The sequence below is a fragment of the Pogona vitticeps genome, chromosome 2 (assembly GCF_051106095.1).
Source record: "Pogona vitticeps strain Pit_001003342236 chromosome 2, PviZW2.1, whole genome shotgun sequence".
Taxonomy (NCBI): Eukaryota; Metazoa; Chordata; class Lepidosauria; order Squamata; family Agamidae; genus Pogona; species Pogona vitticeps.
In genome coordinates, this window is record NC_135784.1 from 56,607,624 (window position 1) to 56,627,794 (window position 20,171).

The 20,171-nt window shown below is 41.4% G+C and overlaps 1 protein-coding gene across 2 annotated transcripts in view; it reads left to right on the forward strand.

The window, feature by feature from the left end:
• Positions 1-20,171, forward strand: part of IRAK2 (interleukin 1 receptor associated kinase 2) — a 34,335-nt gene that overhangs the window by 8,750 nt on the left and 5,414 nt on the right. For both annotated transcript variants that reach the window (XM_020791419.3, XM_020791420.3), the window contains exons 3-10: positions 3,311-3,439; positions 5,162-5,262; positions 9,438-9,635; positions 10,641-10,687; positions 12,739-12,853; positions 15,721-15,830; positions 17,327-17,522; positions 18,612-18,674. In XM_020791419.3, the coding sequence (XP_020647078.3) occupies positions 3,311-3,439; positions 5,162-5,262; positions 9,438-9,635; positions 10,641-10,687; positions 12,739-12,853; positions 15,721-15,830; positions 17,327-17,522; positions 18,612-18,674 (959 nt within the window). The remainder of the gene's footprint in view (positions 1-3,310; positions 3,440-5,161; positions 5,263-9,437; positions 9,636-10,640; positions 10,688-12,738; positions 12,854-15,720; positions 15,831-17,326; positions 17,523-18,611; positions 18,675-20,171) is intronic.

Consider the following 20,171-nt stretch of genomic DNA (forward strand, 5'->3'; position numbering starts at 1 on the left):
TTCCTTCCTTCCTTCCTTCCTTCCTTCCTTCCTTCCTTCCTTCCTTCCTTCCTTCCTTCCTTCCTTCCTTCCTTCCTTCCTTCCTTCCTTCCTTCCTTCCTTCCTTCCTTCCTTCCTTCCTTCCTTCCTTCCTTCCTTCCTTCCTTCCTTCCTTCCTTCCTTCCTTCCTTTCTTTCTTTCTTTCTTTCTTCCTTCCTTCCTTCCTTCCTTCCTTCCTTCCTTCTTTCCTTCCTTCCTTCCTTCCTTCCTTCCTTCCTTCCTTCCTTCCTTCCTTCCTTCCTTCCTTCCTTCCTTCCTTCCTTCCTTCCTTCCTTCTTTCTTGTTTGTTTGTTTGTTTGTTTGTTTGTTTGTTTGACTTATATGCTGCCTATACTACCCAAAGATCTCTGGGAGGTTACAACAATTAAAAAACAATAAAAAAGATAAAACAATTAAAATATATACTTTAAAAATTGCCATCAGGACCCACAGTTGGTATTATTTCAATTAAAAGCCTTCTGGAACAGGAGGGATTTGACTTGGTGCTGAAATGTCATCAGCGTCAGTGTCAGACGAATCTCAGTCGGGAGGGCATTCCATAGACTGGGGGCAGCTGCAGAAAAGGCCTTTTGTCTACAAGCCGTCCCTCATACCTCCTTGAGGGATGGCTCTTTCAAAAGGGCCCCCTGGCCAGATCTTAACTGCCGGGTGGGCTCATATGGAAGGAGGTGGTCCTTCAGGTCTTAAAAGGCAGCCCCACGTAAAGCGCATTGCAGTAATGTATACGAGACATGTGTAACTGTCACGATACTCCACTTGTCCAGGTAGGGCCGTAGCTGGTATAATTTCTGCAGCTGAAGGAAGGCGCCCCTGGCCACTGAGTCCACCTGGGCTTCCAGAGTTAGACTGGGGTCCAGGAACACCCCCAAGCTGCGGACCCTGTCCCTTAGGGGGAGTGTAACCCCATTCAGGGCAGGGAGATGGCCCTCCAGCCTGTCTGGCGAAGCACCCACTAACAGCACTTCCGTCTTGTCTGGATTGAGTTTCAATTTATTGACCCTCATCCAGTCCATTATCAGGTCCAGACACGAGTTCAGCACAGAAACCGTCTCACCTGGATTGGTGGAAAACAAGAGGTAGAGCTGAGTATCATCAGCATATTGCTGACTCCTCAGCCCAAACCTGATAACTTCTCCCAGGGGTTCTATGTAGATGCTAAACAGCATGGGGGACAGTATTGAGCCCTGAGGAACCCCATGACATAAACACCATGGGACAGAGCAACTGTCCCCCAGCACCACCCTCTGGACACGGTCAGCTAGGAAGGAGCAGAACCACCGTAAAGCGGTGCCCCCAACTCCCAACCCAGCCAGCCTATCCAGAAGGACACCATGGTCGATGGTGTGAAAAGCTGCTGAGAGGTCCAGGGGTATCAACAGGGTCACACTCCCCCTGTCTCTCTCCCTGCAAAGGTCATTATACAGGGCGACCAAGGCAGTCTCTGTACCAAAACCTGGCCTGAAACCCGATTCAAATGGATTCAGAAAATCTGTTTCATCCAGCAGCGCCTGGAGTTGGCGGGCCACAATCCGCTCCAACACTTTGCCCAAATAAGGGAGGTTAGCCACTGGTTAACCACCAGCCCTGGGTCCAGGTTAGGCTTTTTTAGGACTGGCTGAATTACTGCCTCTTTCAAGGTGGTAGGGACCACTCCCTCTCTCAAGGACGCGTTCACAGCCTCTTGGACCGAGGTGCGAACCCCATTTCATCCTGCAACAGATGAAACGGATTATGGATGAAACAAAGGAGTGAAAAAAAGGAGTAACTTCTCCATTTGCCTGGATCACTGAAAGAGTTTTGATGAATGGTGGTTGTGGGTTTTTCGGGCTCTTTGGCCGTGTTCTGAAGGTTGTTCTTCCTGACGTTTCGCCAGTCTCTGTGGCTGGCATCTTCAGAAGACTGGAGTAGGAACTCTTTCCATGCTCTGTTGCTGTTTGTTGGATAGTTGAGTATTTATAGCTGTGGGAACAGTTTTTGTTCTATTCAGGAGATAGGATGATGATGGTGATCAGCGTGTTTTTGTTGTGGATGTATTGTTGTCATAAGAGGGAGAGATTATCTGTCACTGTGATTGATGGGTGTCTTTAGCTGGTCTTTTTTGTACAATGATCCTTGGTCCTTGTGGCTGGTTAGAGTTTGTTGACCTTTTGCAGGCTGTATTTTCCAGTGCTGGAAGCCAGGCCTTATTAAGTTTTAGACTTTCCTCTTTTTTGTTGAAACTGGTGTTTATGGATTTCCATGGCTTCCCTGTGCAGTCTAATATAATGCTTGCTGGTGTTGTCCAGTACTTCAGTACAGTATTTTGAAATAGAATTTCATGTCCGCTTGTTTTAGAGCATGTTCAGCTACTGCTGATTTTTCCGGTTATTTTAGTCTGCAGTGTCTCTCATGTTCTTTGATTCTGATGTGAATGCTGCGTTTTATGGTTCCAATATACAGTGGGGTCTTGACTTAAGAACGGCTTAAGAACATTTTGACTTAAGAACCACTCTCATAGGAAAATATTGACTTGACTTACATACTTAGATTTGAGTTAAGAACTGAAAAAAACCACGTGGGAGGCAGGGAAAGTGCAAAATTTGAACTTTCAGTTAACTGTTGGCCAGTGAAAAGGGTGCATGTCTGCTTCCTCACTCCTCCCAGCGTTTACAGAGTGGATTGGGAGACAGTCTTCGGACTGCCTGGTACTGTACTGCCTGGACTGTATTTTCCCTGCCTTCCCTGAACCTTTCTTGACCTAAGAAAAAAAGAAACAAAATATCCCCCTCTAGTGGTCGAAGGCGGAATAGCAGCTTCCCATTAGTTTCTATGGACGGAAAAGAGCAGATACGGATCAAATGGTTTTCAGTGCATTCCTGTGGGAAATGCAGATTTGACCTGAGAACTTTTTGACTTGAGAACCGCCTTCCAATACGGATTAAGTTCTCAAGTCAAGACCCCACTGTATACCTGGCCACAACTGCAAGGTATCCGGTATAGTCCTGCAGTGGTGAGGGGGGTCCCTTTTGTCCTTTGCTGTATTTGTTGTATTTTTGTGGTGGCTCTGAATACTGTTTGTAGGTTGTGTTTTTTTCAAAAGTTTCCCCATGTTTTGATGAACTTAGGTCAATAAATGAAAATCTTGGCCTGTTTGAGCAGATAGTCATACCTACTTCATTTTCCAAAACCTTCTGATAAATAGCAGAATACCTCACCAGTATGACGGTGTATTGTGTATGTATGAGAGACGGTGCATTATATATTATAGATCCTCTTTGTGTGTTTTCTACAGGGAAGTCAGTCTCACCCCCTCATGATTCAGTCTGGACCCCTCAACAGAAGAATGCATCACTGCATCCAACTGGGAATAAAAATAAGGACCTGGAAAATGGATTAGAAGCACCAGTGTCACAAAATTCAGGTAGAGGCAGCATTTAGAACTTTCTTTAAGCTCTTAAACTTCGGTGGACTCATAAAGGAAGTGGTTCTCATAAGGGAAGTGGCCAGCATTAAACCACATGTGTAATAGGCATACTAAATGTACAGTTTCTAAATGTTTTACGTTAGCAAGCTCTTGACATTTAGCCCCTTCTTGATTTATTTGGATTAAATGAAACCTATGAATTTTATATCCTCCTGTGAATGTAAGGCATATAGAGCTATCAGTTGCAATACAGGGGCAAGGTAAGAAATGCTTAAAAGAGCAATTCAGCAGATGCTGCTTCTCATCCCATATAGCTGGGAAACTGAAAAAAATATATCAGCTTAAGTCTTATCTACAACTGTTAGAGGTAGAGGAGCTCTTTAATAGCATCTAATCCCCCTGTCAGAACAATTTTTCTCATTTATGCAAAAAAATTATTTTAGTAAATAGTAATGTAGGGGCTATTAACTGTGATTAACACACTTACAGGTTCCTCTCAGATAAATATGTATGTTTCACTCAGCTCAGAGGGGAATCAGGGCCTTGCTTTGTTTTCTGCAGAAATTCATGGGCCTTTCATAATGAATGGTATTCACTGTTTTTAACTCGGATACTTAATATTCAAGTTTTAAAAGTAAACTGAAGATAACTTTCCTTAACTTGGTTTATAGGGTCTAAGTGCATTTATTTGTTACATTTATATCCTGTCCTTCTTTCAGGTAGGTCAAGGGGATGTACATGACCCTTTCCCCCTTTTTTAATATCACTACTAGAGATGGGCACAAATCTGAATATGAACCAGGAAGTTGGTTAAAAATTGCTGGTTCATTGGTTCAGGTTCGCCAGATCCAGCGAACCCAACCTGATCCAACAACAAACATTTAAAGCGATATTAACAAACTTCCTCGTTTGTTTTATCCCCACTTCCTTCCCGCTGCCCCTCACCCCCTTCCTACTGCCCCGGTTACTTCTCTAACTGGTCCTGCTGCTGCCTCCTCTTCCATCTCAGTTGCTGTCTTGAGAGACAGCAGTCTGGCTTCCTTTCTCTCTCTGCACATGCATCCACCTATCAGATCAGGTAGATAGGTGACGGGGGCAGTGGGAAGTGGGGGCAGTGGAAAGAGGCTAGGAGGTTAGTTTTATTTTTAAAAGAGCACAACTCATAGTGTTGTTTTTTTAAAAAGTTTGGATGGTTTGTGCTTCGTGCCCATTTCTGCTCACAACAACTCAGAGATACAGTTTATGTTAAGAGATTGGCCAAAAATGACCCAATGTGCTTCATAGTCAAAAGGGATTTTTTTTTACTCCAAGTATTCTAGCCACTCTCCCATGCTGGTTCCCTAAAATTAGTTTCTAAAAGTTTTCTGCTTAATCTACTTACTGTACTTGTAAACCTATCAGAGTTATGAGAGTTCATGGAATCTTGATGGTCCTAGAAAATAAGAGAAATATGTTATATTCTTATGTCCACTTTCTTTGGGGAATTTTCTGTTTCACTTGTGGGAGTTACTTCAAGTAAACAAATCATTAGAGGATTAGGCCAAATCATTAGAGGCTTTCTCTTTCCTTGAAACATCAAGTTTAAAATGAAATAGGATTAAAAACCAACTGTTCTTCACTGGGCATAAATGTTCAGAACAATCTTTTTCTTGTGGAGTTCTCAGAGTTGCATAAATAATGTTCTTCAAACCTTATTGTATTATATTTTGCCATTTTCAGATTCTGTTTTAAATGATGAATCAGGCATAATTCCTTTATCTCCACTCCTAACTTCCATGGACCTTCCACATTCTTTACGTTCAAATCCACCAAATGTAAAGGTAAGCAAATAATGCGTGCCCATCCTAACATGTTTGTATCCTCTAACTGAAAACATACTTCTGTGTGCCAATTAATACATTGGCTGAAATCCTGTTGCTTTGCTTAGCAGGCAGAAAGCAAACGGTGTAACATTTACTTGCTTTGAGAGCTGACAATTAAGGAGTCTCTGCTGAGATTCTCAAGCACATGAACCTGTCCATAGGTGTACCCTCAAGAATCTTTGATTGCCCGGTGGAAGCAAGTGAATGGTACATCATTAGCCTCTTGCCTGTGTTGACAAAGCACAGGATTTCAGCCACTATGCTTTTAGGTATACATATCTAGTAGTGTCACTTAGAAAGAGAGTCAGGATGTCTGTAGTTTCCTGCCAAGTTATTTTTCAGAGGGTTTCTGTCATTTGCACTGCACACAAAGGTCTTGAATTTATGCATATACATAGAAATATATTAGTTGTTCAAAGTGTGGTAGTTGAAAGTACTCTTACATTATGTTCCATCATTAGTGAATGAAGGAGCCCACATTTTTTTAAATTAAACATAATTTACATGTTTGTAGGCATTCTCTTGGAACCCGTAAGAGACAACACAAAAATATAGAGTGTATGATTTGGTAAGAAATACAAGCACTGGCTGCTTATCTAATGGGAAACTGTTGCAATGTAAATAACAGTATTCAATCTGTTTTGTTGAGGACGAACAGCATATGGCACTCACTTCCCAATTCAAGGAGCTTAGTGTCTAAGGCTAGCCAAATTATTTTGGTACTTGAGGGAGAAAATCACCTAAAATCAATACATGTCATATTATCCTCAATGGTGATGTGGAGCCTCTGTGATGGACTGCCCCTGTAAGTAAACAGTACCCATTGAAGGTGCATAAGGATATATTCTCTGAGATAATTCACATTTTCATCATATTATGAAAAGCTGTATTGAAGGGAGTTCATTTCCAAGACAACTGTTGAAACACAACAGTGGAAAACAACCTGGGCATTTAAGGGGGTGGAGGAGGAAGTAAGAAGAATCTGGCTTGCAAGGATTAAGCAGCATTTCCTGTCAGATTCTAAAAACTTTTTTGCACACATGTTTCTTTAGTAAACCACAAAACCAGATTGACGGGGTTTACTAGCAGAGAAAGGACACCGTTCCTCTAAGATGCATAAATCTAGGCTGGGTACAGAGACAAATGTTTGGAGAGTTGTAAAGAGCGATGCACATGCATGCTATACAGTATTTCCATTTCTTGTTTTTTGGCTTCAGCACAGTCTCTGGCCAACATATTTCATACATTTTTATAAACATTTCAAAAAGTGTGCATAGGCCAACCATGTATGTTGGAAGGAAAAGGAATTAGGGCGGGGCTTCATCACAGCAAGATCCTGTGGCACAGCAAGGGCTCCTGAAACTGACCGAGACCACTCAATTTTCACCTCGCCCAAACTTGGGGATGAAAGGGCTTTTACTAGGAGAAGTGAAATCTGAAGTAACAGAATCGGACTAAGAAGGGAGGGGGGGGGCTGGGAGATCCCTGGGGTTGGCCTCTCTTTCAAGTCGCATCTGGAAGCAGAAGTTGAGTAGACACCATCTTGGCACAAATCTGTGAATGCCCCAGGGCAGAGAGCAGAAAAGTATAGAAGGATTTTGGAAATAATCTTGACCAGAGCTTGAAGTACATGGCTTGCTTTACATATGGAACTCTTAAGGACAGAAACAATGAAGAGAGTGGGTTCAGTCTTTCAGAGAAAATGACTAGACCTATATCTGGCCAGACCAGGAGCATTCCCCCCCTTCATTTGAGGCCTGGCTGGGAGAAACAGAAAGAAGGGGGAGAAAAACAATTTTGCTTTTATTGTTGGAATAAAACTCTGGACAATAGAACCATAAACTACTTATGGGTTTAAATCTGTGAAGCAGCCAGCGACTGTTTTGGGAAAAGCCCTTCCCCCTGTCAACCATTGCTAACTAAGGTGGTTAGCTTGGGAGCTTCATTATGTATAGTACTACCCTTAGTAGCCCCTTACTTTGGCAACAAAAGCTGAGTAAAGGAAGACCTGGAAGGGGGGAACAGGAGGAGAGGAGGACAGATTACTAGAATCTTCTGCTTGTTGTTGTTTTTGTTAAGCTTATTGAGCTTATGTCTGCCATGAATCTACAATTTCTGGAAAGATGTGTCAAGCAACCAGGAAATTATAATATACTTTTCAAAGAACTAACTCCACATGTATTCGTCTTGAGATTATGTAAAGCAAAGCAAAACCAAAGTGTCCTGCTTATATACCTCCCATAGTGCTTAAAGCACTCTCTGGGTGGTTTACAATTTAATTATGCAGGCTACACATTGCTCCCCCCCCCCCCGTGAGCTGGGTACTTGATTTACTGAACCTGGAAGGATGGAAGGCTGAGTGTAAGACCAGAGGTGAGAGCCAGGTGTCTCTCACAGGAGTGCCGTCCCTCCCGCCTTCTTCTGATAAGGAGAGTCAAACCCCACCAATTCCCCCACCCAGGAAGACAAGACCACCTGGACCAGACCCGGGGAGGATAGAGGAAGATTTGAATGAGTTAATGGTCAAAGAGACCGGGATGGATTTGGCGGGAAGGAGACAAAAAGCGCGGTCAGTAGTGGAGGTGGGGCTGGCTGGTATAAAAGAGGGGGAGGAGAGAGGACTTCCAGCAGGTTGGGAATGGATGTGGATAGAAGACCTGTGGACTGGGAAGGTGGAGAAGCTAAGAGTTCCTAAGGAGGAGGCAGATGCAAGAAGGAGGCGAGAGAACACAAACCATCATACTGGGGTGAGAGAGAAACAATAGAGTGGAGGAGGAAATTAAGGGAGGAAAAGGAAAAAGTAGAAAAGGAAAGGAGGGAGAGATTGGAATGGAGAATCTGGGAGATGCAGCAGATGTCCCTGAGGAAGGACCCTGGCAGACGATCGACCCCACCCCAGAACTTGCCTGGGTGGAACAGCAAGACAAGGATATAATCCCCTTATTGGGAGAATGGACCCTTATTGAACATGGGTGTTTCTTTAGACTGGCCAGGACCTTGGAACGTACATGAAGAGAACCCGTTTAAAGTTGATGAATGGAGACCCCTGTCAGACTTGTTGTTTGACAGGGAGAAAGGTTGGAACACATTTGCTGATACAGGATTTTTGTTAAATAAGCCAATAAACATTACACCAATTTCAAAACCCTGTAAGACTAGGTGATTTATTTGGCGCAACCCAGGAGCCGGGAATCGAACCCTCACACTGAGTCAGCCTTGAGCCAGCTACCTGACCCCGTTGGGATCGAATTCAGGTTGTGAGCAGAGTCTTCACTGAAGTATTTCAGTTTAACCACTGCACCACAAGACCCCTGGTTCTTTATATTGCCTATTCACATATATGTGTATTATATGCCATCAAGTCACATCCAACTTATAGCAACCCAAATAGGGTTTCCATGATATGTGAGACCTTTAAAAAGTAGCTTTACCAGTGCCAAAATACCCATGAATTTCCATGGCTGAGAGGGGATTTGAACCCAGGTCTTCTGGAGTCCTGGTCTAGCAGTTTATTGTCTACAGCACACTAGCTCATTGATTAATTGCCCATGCAAGACCAATCAACCTCAAAAGACTTTACATTAGAACAAGAATAGCTCATGGCAATATGCTGGGAGTGAGAGAATCCTTTGGTCTTCAGCTACTGTGGGGGTGGCAGATACACTTGGGAGGCACAAGTCCCAAAAGAGGGTGGGTGGATGGAAGATTATGATACTTGTTAATGAAAAGGTCTGGGCAGAGGCTTTGACCCTTCAACTTTGGCTCTTCTACATCACTATCTTTTTACTGGTGTAAATATTTCACTGTTCTCCAGACTCAGACTATGAAAGAGATGAGGATGAGGATGATGAGTCCTAGTTCATCCATCTACCCACTACATCACACTGGGTATGACTACTGTACATATATACCCTACTGTTAAATGACTGTTACACCTCTGTAAAAGTAGGTAGGATGTCAATATAGTTTGCATTTATTAGAAAACATGGATTAGAAAAGTTGGCTCTATTGGACAACAGCTTCCAGCCAGCATGGTGAATGGCTGTGCTGGTTGATGAATTCTAAATGCTGCAATTCCCACCCACCCCCAATGAGTGACTAATATTGTAATGTCTTCTATTTGAAACCTATAGCCTTGCAGTACTTCGATTCCTCAGCAAGAAAATATGCCTAATCAGCTCAGTGACAATCTTTTGTGGACACCAAATGAAGTTGAAACTGCTACTGATGGCTTCAGTGAGGAAAACCGACTTAGTGAAAGCATTTTTTCCATTGCCTACAAAGGTCGGAGAGACAATGCTCTTTGTGTTGTTAAAAGGCTAAAAGAAAAGGTAACGTTTCTACATTTATATTACAGATTTCATGCAACAGTTGCACTAGAGACATTTAAGGAGTAGTTGCTTAACTAGCTTATCTGTGAGAAGCTGGTTAGAAATAAAATTATCTGCGGATTCCCTCAGTGAATTCTTCAGACTGCTCTTCTTGTATGTCTTTGGTAGAACACTCTTAGAAGACACCTTTCCAGCTCTAGATATGCTCCAGAATTGGTTCACAGGGGTCTCCACTCCCTTGCACAAAGCTTGTTTGGTGTGCCAATGTTGCTGCTCCGCTTGGTAACCTTAGGCTTGGCTTAGACCAAGCAAAGAAGCCCTCTTCCAGAAATCCAGGTCTTCCCATTATCTCTTGGTGTTCTGGAAGAATAATTTGGTGCATTCACTTTATATCTATATAAGAACCACGGGCGGTTCACATTTCCAAAAATAAGAGCAAATCATTTTAGGTATAGGTTCTGTCGCTTTTTAGTGGTAGAATAGAGATCTGCAAATACTCCTGTTTTTCTACTCAAGTTCTGAAATATGAGCAACAGAAAGATAAAAACAATACAAACAGGTGCAAATCTAACATCGTGCCAGAGACTGACCACAAGTATGAAATCCCCTCTTCCTTCCCCCTGTAGCCTTCAGTTTTGTAACCCCACACCCACCCCATATTGAGAGGAACCCCAGAACAGATTAAAGCGGCAGAGTTGAAGACATGGACACAAAAATATAACCCATCATCAAAAACATGTTAAATAAATCCAGAAAATAGTGGAGTGAGGTACAATATGTGGCAGAAGTCGATTTCTTGGAGGTTGTTGAGCTAATTAAATTAAAAGATGGCAATCACATCACCTCCATTCTTAAGTCAGTTATACGAGTACAATCTTAAAATTAGAGAATTTAAATACTTAAGAAAATGGTTAGTCAGTACAGACTTGCGTTAGAATATACAAATATATTTATTATGTTCTTTGAAAAGTAATATATCTGTTCTCTTTTTACACTCTCTACCAGAGTCAGACACAAAGATTTTTTCGCATAGAAGTACAGATCTGCTTTCGGTAAGTAACTGCCCAAAAGTTGGTAGTGAAAAAAGAGATTAATATAATCAGCTTGAATATAATTTCTGAGCATTAGTTATAGCTCTGAATCCTGCTGGCAGTCTTTTTAAAGGCTCCAGGAAGCACCAGGAATCCTCATCACATTCTGTGCAGGTAGAAAACTAACACTAGCTAGTAGAATCGATGGATGATGTCTTGGCACTACTTGTGTCCGTCATTCATATTTTCATATGCAAATGAAGAGCTGTCACATTAAGTTTATTTATTTTATTTATTTATTTTATTTATATCCCGCCTATCTGGTCAGTTAAGACCACTCTAGGCGGCTACAGGTGGTATGTTGATGCCCATTGCTCAATCAATCTTGCCTGTTTCCTTCTGCAAGCATAAGCAGCTAAATGCTTGTTGTGTTACATATGAACTCTCCAGAGTGATAACACTGAAAACACAATCAAAAGCAATGGCTTGTAGTGGTTTATAATTCTGGCTGCTTGAGTGCAATAAACCAAGTGCACCAAAAGTCAGACACATATCCAAGCAAGCTCTCTGGCTTTGGTTTTCTGTACCCCACTAACAAAATCCACAACTGGTGCATTCCAAGCTGTAATACATTCTGTGAATTATTTGAAAAGAATATGCATGCTGTTGTGGAATCTTTTTGGTCAGTATTGGGCAAGATCTGCAGGTTTATCACAGCAATGAATGCAACAGATTCATTGAGATTCTCCTTATTTATTGGATGTAAATACAATAAATAAATAAATGTTTGTCATTAGAAAATATTGTTTTATTAGCCTATCTGCAAATCCCACCAGTCCCCCAATGATAACTCCGTAGTCGCCAGTAGCCTCTTGGCTCAAAACAGCTTTTATTAGTGGTGCAGTGTCACTTCCCCCTGCCTCTCCTCCCCCCCACCCCGTCTCATAGTGCTGAATTATAGTCTCTAAATGCCGGGATGTAACTTGCCAATTTGGGGACTCAGTTAAATTCACCAGAGTTCCCCAGTATCCATGTCTTGGAAAGCAAGGAGGAGATGAGAGCTTAGGTCCAGAATGCTCCCCTTTTAGAGAAAGCTTATATAGATGAGTAAAAGAAGTCAAGGCTGTGCAACTCATCTCTGTTTGTCACCACTTGCCTCTCCAGGGTTGTGGCAGTGCTCAGGCTTAACATAGCCTTGTCCAGGCATGTAGTTGGAGTCTTTGCTGTCTGATTTTTGTCACAAGCAAACAAACCCAATAAGGGTAGACAGCTTCCAACGTTCTCCTCTCTTGCATCTTCCCACACATCCTCTTCCCTGGAGATAAGCGATGGCCCTGTGCCTTCCCAGTTCTGCTCTTTTCTTCTCCTTGACTCTGCCTCCTCCAAATGTTCCCTGCCAGACAGACGTATCTCCTTCTGCTGCGTGGACTCTATCCCTTTGGCTTGACACTAATACTTGCTGGGACCTGGTGGCTTTCTAGGGGTGCATGCCTGCACTCCCTCACACTGTCATATATTTTTTCTTCAATAGGAGGCAGTAGCAAAGTGCCAGTTATGTGTGCATATTTACCATCTGCTGTATTACAATTATAATCTGTATGTAAAAATATTGGACTGTGCTACCTTAAATGCTTCGGTGTGTAGTTCAAACCTTGAAGCGAACCTGTGAACCCATACTGCCACTCCAGATTTAATCGTGATAGAAGCTGTGGGAATTTTTCCCCCTGTACTTAAACCATTACACTCCAGTCATGAGCTTCGTGACCAGGCAGGATCTTATTACTTAGCTGTTCACTTCTTTGTGGCAGGCAGAAGCTGAGGGGACTTGGGAGGAACTGCATGAATTTGAGACATGTCATCATTCTGACCACAGGGCAGAGGAAGAGTAACATCTGAATCATTTCACAGCTAACATTTCTCTAAATGAAACAGATGTGATCTCTTGCTAAATTGTGTGGAAGTTGCTAAAGATAGATTGTACAAATACCAGAGTTTAAGACTGAAAATTTAGTATTGTTTTAAGTAATAGGACATTCTTTTTTCACAAGTGATGTTGTTCAAATACATTTCAGCTGTTGCCATCCTAATATTCTACGGCTGTTGGGCTTCTGTGTAGAAAGTGGATTTCATTGCCTCATATACCCTTACATGTCAAACGGATCATTGGCTGATAGATTACAGTGTCAGGTAAGCAATAAAGTTGCATATTGTGGCTTACTATGTCAGAATTCTCAAAGTAGATGGAGTTTGAACTGAACAGACAGAAAACCATAACACTGAAGAATGTACTATAAAGGGGCTGGTATACTTGTGGCTTTCCAAATGTTCTTCAGCTTCAGTTCCAGTCAACACCAGCCAACATGGGCAATGGTCCCAGGTGATATGAATTGTAGTCCGACAAAGTCTGGGAGGCCACAGATTCAACACCCCACTGTTTGTTTATCTGTTGTTATTGTTAATTTGTTTAAAATATTTTACCTCACCTTTCTGCTGAAAAAGGACCCAAAGTGGCTTACATCATTAAAGACACAACATTAAAAGCTAAAAACAGTAAATTATTCAAATATTTAAAAATAATTATTAACATTATATTAAAAATGTTAGATCAAAGCATTGCTAAAACAGATTTAGAAGCAACAAAATATAAACCATCCCATTTATTGTCTCCTAGACCACTGGTTCTTAACCTTGGGTTACTCAGGAGTTTTGGACTGCAACTCCCAGAAGCCTTCACCACCAACTGTGCTGGCTGGGGTTTCTGGGAGTTGCAGTTCAAAAACATCCGAGTAACAAAGGTTAAGAACCACTGTCCTAGACAGTCAGTCACTAAGGACTGCCAGAAGAGAAAGGTCTTCCCCTGCTTGTAGAAGGATAGCAAGGATGGGGCCTTCTGTGGGACAGAGTTCGAGTCTGGGAGCTGTGACAGAGAAGGCCTTCTCCTGGGTCACCTCTAAATACACTTAAGAAGATGTTGAGACTGAAAGAAACAGGCTCATAAAGGGAGATACAGTCTTTGAGATAGCTTGGACTCAGGTCATTTAGGGCTTTATAGGTTGAAACTAGCACTTTGAATTGTGCCCAGAAATGGATTGGCAGTCCGTGGAGCTGCTAACAGATCCCTGTAATCAGCCCCAGTTCACAATCTGGCTGCAGCGTTTTGAATCTGCTGAAGTTTCTGAGCATTTTCCAAAGGCATTTTCCATTACAGTAATCTAGCTAAGATGTTACTAAGGCATGTTGCTGCAGAGGTTGAAGGGCTGGGGGGTCAATATGTACTGTGACATACTGAAGCAGAGCATGATGTAGACTGGGCCACAGGGCCGTATTCCAACATGCTGACCCCAAACACACCTCCAAAACGACCACTGCCTTGCTGTAGAAGCTGAGGGTAAAGGTGATGGATTGGCCAAGCATGCCTCCAGACCTAAACCCTATTGAGCATCTGTGGGGCATCCTGAAACAGAAGGTGGAGGTGTGCAAGGTCTCTAACATCCACCAGCTCTGTGATGTTATCACAGAGGAGTGGAAGAGGATTCTAGTGGCAAACTGTGAAGCTTTGGTAAACTCTATGCCCTAGAAGGTTAAGGCTGGAAAATAATGATGGCCAAACAAAATATTGACACTTTATGCCCAATTTGGACATTGTCACTTAGGGGTGTACTCACTTTTGTTGCCAGTAGTTTAGACATTAATGGCTGTGTGCTGTGTTATTTTGAGGGGACAGCACATTTACAATGTTATACAAGCTGTATACTCACTGCTTTACATTGTAGCCAAGTGTAATTTCTTCAGTGTTGTCACATGAAAAGATATACAGTGGTGCCTCGCATAACGAGCGCACCGTTTAACGACAAATCCGCATAGCGACGCATTTTTTGCGATGTTTAGGTAGGCTAAACATCGTGTTACGATGTTTAGAAAACAGCTGACCGACGGTTCCAAAATAGCTGCCGGATCAGCAAAATGGCCACCCGGAGCATTTTTGCACCCTGCCCTCACTTACCGGGCAGCAAAAATGGCAACCGGATGGGGGAATCTTCGCTTACCAGTGAGTTTTCCCCCCATAGGAACGCATAGCAATGAATCCGGATAGCGACGTTAATCCTGGAACGTATTAACATCGCTATGCGGGGCACCACTGTACTAAAATATTTATGAAATGGGAGGGGGTATACTCACTTCTGTGATATGCTGTATATTCCCAGGCATTGGCCTCTGAGCAATAGTGGGCTGAAGGAACAAAGTAAATAAATCTGTGAAGATTCTAAGTAAATAAATGTGTTTCTAAACCAGGTATGAAAGGCTATAGATGCTTTGTATGCAATAGATGTTTTCTGTCTTAAGATCAGCCAGTTTGGGAAGGATTGTTTTCCTTTTTTAGATTCTGTTCATGTTTTACATATAGGTGTCTGGATCCCCAAAACAACCTGATTAGTTTTAGGTCACATTGTGCTAAGGTTTTGTGAAAAGCAGTTACCAGCACAGTTTGTGTGATGGTAATGGAATATGCTAATTAACGAGGGTTTTTTTTATCCTGATTGGGGGGGGGGAGAAAATCCCCTTAATCCCACTGAGCATATCCAGCATAACTTTCTGAATCCCAGCTATGAAATTTTTCTATAGTGTAAATATGACATGGAGGTCTATTCTACACAGAAAAATCTAACCACCTAACCAAAAGTAAATATAATCTAAAAACATTTGTGAGATTCAATACATTTTATTACCTTTTGATTTTTACCAATGAACTAGCAGTGTTCATAGAAACTGATAATATCCCAGCTGGAGCACAGTTTAAAATATATTCTGCATATATTTTAAAAGACAGAATCTCCTCTGATTCTATGAAGTGTATGATTTACTGATTTCATAATCATCTTAGAACTTTCAGCACAGCTGGAAAGGATCCAGTGGATCATCAGGTCCAGCCATTTGAACCAGTATAAGATCAATGAGCAATCTATCAGGAAATTTATGATGTTGGTTACTACAAGAGAGAAAAGCAGATTGATGGCCATGTAATTTTTAACGAGTAACTTTCCCTTCTGTTCCAGGAAGATTCTGCATCATTAACTTGGGAGAAACGCACCAGCATCTCTTTGGGACTTATTCAAGCCGTTCAGCATTTACATCACTTTGGAATTATTCATGGAAACATAAAAAGGTGTGGAGCTGATGTTAAAATGCCATCCCCCCTCCTTCATGTAATTATAAAATTTAAAAAGACAAACTGCTGAAATGTTTCAACGGTTAAAAAATGTACTTCATCAAAATAACACGAAACAAGAAAAGCAGCTATTTTCAGTTCACTACTGAATGTTAGAATGAAATCATGTACTTAACTGTAAATTAATTTCTGTGTGAAAATTTCAAGCATAGGAATCTCTTGCCTGTTACTGCTTAAGATGTTCTTTAAAATATGCCCCAAATAAATTTTAGATAGGATCAGATAGATTATAGTCTCAGAATATAATTTTATTTTCCCAGGCTTTTTAATATAACTGCCTTAGCCTTGTCGTTGATTTTTTTTGTTCTGTCATTCGTTTTGTGATTGTATGGTTGCATGTGATACGGTTGCTGTTCATGGCCCTAGCATCTGTTGAATGGAGGGCTATAGACCACCTAACTGAAGTTTTATATACTAGGACACTGATGCAGACTTAGATAAATTTAGTAAGTGCAGAAAGGTCTCTCTCCCTCCCATCTCATTTCCTTCCCCGAAGTTTTCAAATTGGGATTGTAATAGTATGCCATTTCCTTATCCTAACTTGAAATATTATTGTCTGTTGCTGGAAATGGGAATTTCAATCTATTTCATGAGAACCTGCTTCACATTCTCAAATAGTAATATATTTTTCCTAAAAGAAAAACAGGATGTGGCCAGCAAGGAATTAAGACAAGGATCAGGTTCCCTGTGCATATTTATCTTATAACACTAATCTAGCTGGCCTGAAGAAGCATTTCATAGTGGAGATCAGCAGATGTGATTGTAGTCCTTCCCTCTTCTGGTGACTCTGCACTGCCAGTATCCCCTCCATTTGGGTTTTAGCACATCACCTCTACTCCCAGCTGAGGAAGAAAGCCACAAGGGTACAGTATATTCACAGGGAAAATAAGTAGATGCCAGAATGGTTGCTTCTGCCCATCAGTTGCCCTACAAATGCCCAAGTACATCCATGTTAGTTCAGCAAACACAGTTGAAATTATGTGGTGAAATAACTTGCTTCTTTGCCTTGAAACTTAGAATGGAGAAGATGAAATACAGTAACTATGTAAAGAGTACCACTGTCTGGCATTACTAAAATATTGGAATCTGGAATTTTGTTGTACCTTTTCAGTGCTGCAATGTTGCAAGGATTCTTATATTTGTAACATAGAGATCCTTAAACTTAACATACATTGACCCAAGCTGCCATATGGAATTCAGCTTTGAATCAGAAGCTAGCCCTCGTAGCTCAGTGTTGTAGCATATTACCACTGAAGACATGGGTTTTGTCTGAAACATGTTTTTAAGGAACTGCTTCTTTTGTTTTGTTTTGTTTTATTTTTTGTTTGATCATACATTTGTCTAGTGGTGTGGCAATTTTGCTGCCACAACACATTTTAAGCAATGGTATAATTGCCCTTTTCTTCTGTACTTTTTATTTCTTACACACACAGTTCCAATGTTTTGCTAGATGCAAACTTTGTGCCTCAACTTGGGCATTCTGGTCTTCGGTTGCACCCTGTGGAGAAAAAATCCGATTATGCGATGGTGAAAACCAAAGTTTTACAAGCTTCTCTTGCTTACTTCCCAGAGGATTTCATCAGGCATGGGCAACTAACAGAAAAAGTGGATATATTTGGTTGTGGAATAGTAAGTGGTCCCTTTTTGTGTGTAGATACAGGACATTTATTTCAAGCGAATTTAATTTCTTGCTTCTACCATGTGTATTAGTATATATAGTGCCTGTTATTCATTTCTTCATTCATTTGTTCATTCACTTGCTGATTTGTTATTTAAATTTTTAAAAACAGCACTCTGGACATAGAAACATAGTATATGGGCCATGCTTCAAGTGACAACAAAAAGGGTTTTATTTTTTGAGAAAAGGCTATAAAAAGCCAAAATAAAGGCTAAAAGAAGCAGTTTTATCACCAAGTTCATGTGGTTGTTGGTGATGTATTTTGATCATGTCTTTTTATTGAGATTGACTATTAATGTCAGCCAAAGTGCTGACTTTATTAAGTTTTTATCTCCTATGTTTCTAACTCATTCTAGGAAGTGAGCCTCTGATAAGTGCCAGAACACATACTGTGCATGTAGAAGGTCTTCAGTTATATCATAGTTAGCCCTAATGAAGAAAGATTGAGAAAGCAGACCTCTGGTTCTATCAGTCAGAAGATACAAAATGGGGCTAGATTAATCTTCTTAGTCCATTTAAGGCAGAATCATAGATTCTTCTTAAGGGCTCCATTTTGGGGAATAGGGTGTACAGTAGTTGACTGGGTGCACACAGTGCTAGAAATAACCTGTATACCAGGACCGTAGGGAAGCTCAGCACAGCTGGCTGTCATTCTATGGTATCATGAAACGAGCATCTCATTGAAGGTAATGACAGCCTATGTCTCACTGCAATTGACCAGGTAAATACATGAAAGCCTAATCCACAGAACTGCTGGCTGGAAGGGATTAGGACTGGATTGAAGAATCCTTCTTCTAGCTTGGAGCTTCTACACTGCAAATGCACCCATTATGCCCATGGAGAACTCCACATGCAGGAGTTTATCATTGGTAGGCTTTCTGTTTTGCCAGACTGGTAAAAGCTGGCAGCATTTTGAAATTGGTGTTAGATCTGCCTTTTCACTTCCCCACCCTCAATGCAATTTAGGATTATTTTGTAATATTTCTTTGATCTAAGTGAATAATCCGTTCTAAAGAAAATACATAATTGAATTTTTCTAGGTTTTAGCAGAGATCTTGACTGGCATGAAGGCAATGGATGAAGGAAGACACCCTGTTTTTCTGGTTAGTGAAGTTTGTGTTCCTTTGTGTGTACATGTTAGCAAATTGGGTTTTGAAGCAGAGCAACTTTGAACGGTCTGGGCAATGCAATCTTAGGGCTAAGATCTGTTATTTCATGCAGATCTCTCTGTGTGTGCACATAAAGACACACATAAATACAAAAACATATACAATATCATACAATCCAGCAATAGGCAACTTGTCATTCTCTAGATGTTGTCAGAGTACAACTCCCCTCACCATAGCTTATGGTAAGGAATTCTTAAAGTTGTAGTGCAGCAACATCTGAAGGACTAGAGACTGCTGGTTACTAATATAGTATAAATGTACAGAGAAAGCAAAAAGCAGAGACATCACTTGTCGACAAAGAGCCGAATAGTCAAAGCTATGGTTTTTCCAGTAGCAATGTATGGAAGTGAATGCTGGAGCATAAAGAAAGCAGACCGTCGAAGAATTGATGCTTTTGAATTGTGGTGCTGGAGGAGGATCTTGAGAGTCCCCTGGACTGCAAGGAGAACAAACCTATCCATTCTGAAGTAAATTAGTTTCTGCAGTCCTCAGGGTTCATGTGGGTCAGCTCTTCAATATGATTCCCACACAAACGAAATGGCACACTGTCGGGATCTGCAAGATGAGAGGAAGTAGGGATCTTGCAGATGAAGCCTCAGGGCAGGGATCTTTCTCCTCGACCAGCAAGGAGAAAGGAAAAGACACAGGACACTCGAGTGTGGTTTTTCAGGACAGGATCCGGATGAACAAGGACAGCCTGCCGTCAGGCATCTGTCCAGAGGGACTCTCTTGTTCCCCCGCCTCCTCTTCTTTTATTGTTTTCTCCTACCACAGCACTAGTTAATCAATACAGAGTTAACTAATTTCTTGAATACACAACAGAATAACCAGAGTGCTGGTAAACAGAGACAAGTAATTTCCTTGAATACACAGGCATCAGTAAACAGAGTGGTTGGTAAACAGACAGGCTGGTAAACAGACAGCTAATAGTAAACAGACACAGATAACTCCAAATACACAGACAATGTAAACATTCCTGAGGTAGACACTTTAACTACATTACCCAGAGACAATAGACAGCAGGTTAATGATTATCCTTACTGGAAGTTAGCCTTGCAGTTTTAGCATGATGTCTGCTACTAGCATACAGATATATACATTTATAATATACATTTGTTACTGCCATAGATATATACATTTCAAAGGCATACAATTTTCCCACATCTCATCCGTTTTTATTTAATTTTGTTGAAGACGATGGCTGTTGTCCACTTGAAAATTTTGAGTCCAGATATGACGGCATGAAGTCAGGCTTATCTTCAGCAGAGGGCGGAATAGCATGTTCCAGGCCACTGGGAATAAGGGAAGCATTCAAATAGCCAAACCTGCTTCCTTGTTGCACTGAGAGGCAAAACTCATTCTTTACAACTTTAAAACATTGTTCAGATGGAAAGAAACCTGGAATCTGGCAAGAGAATTAGACGGCATATT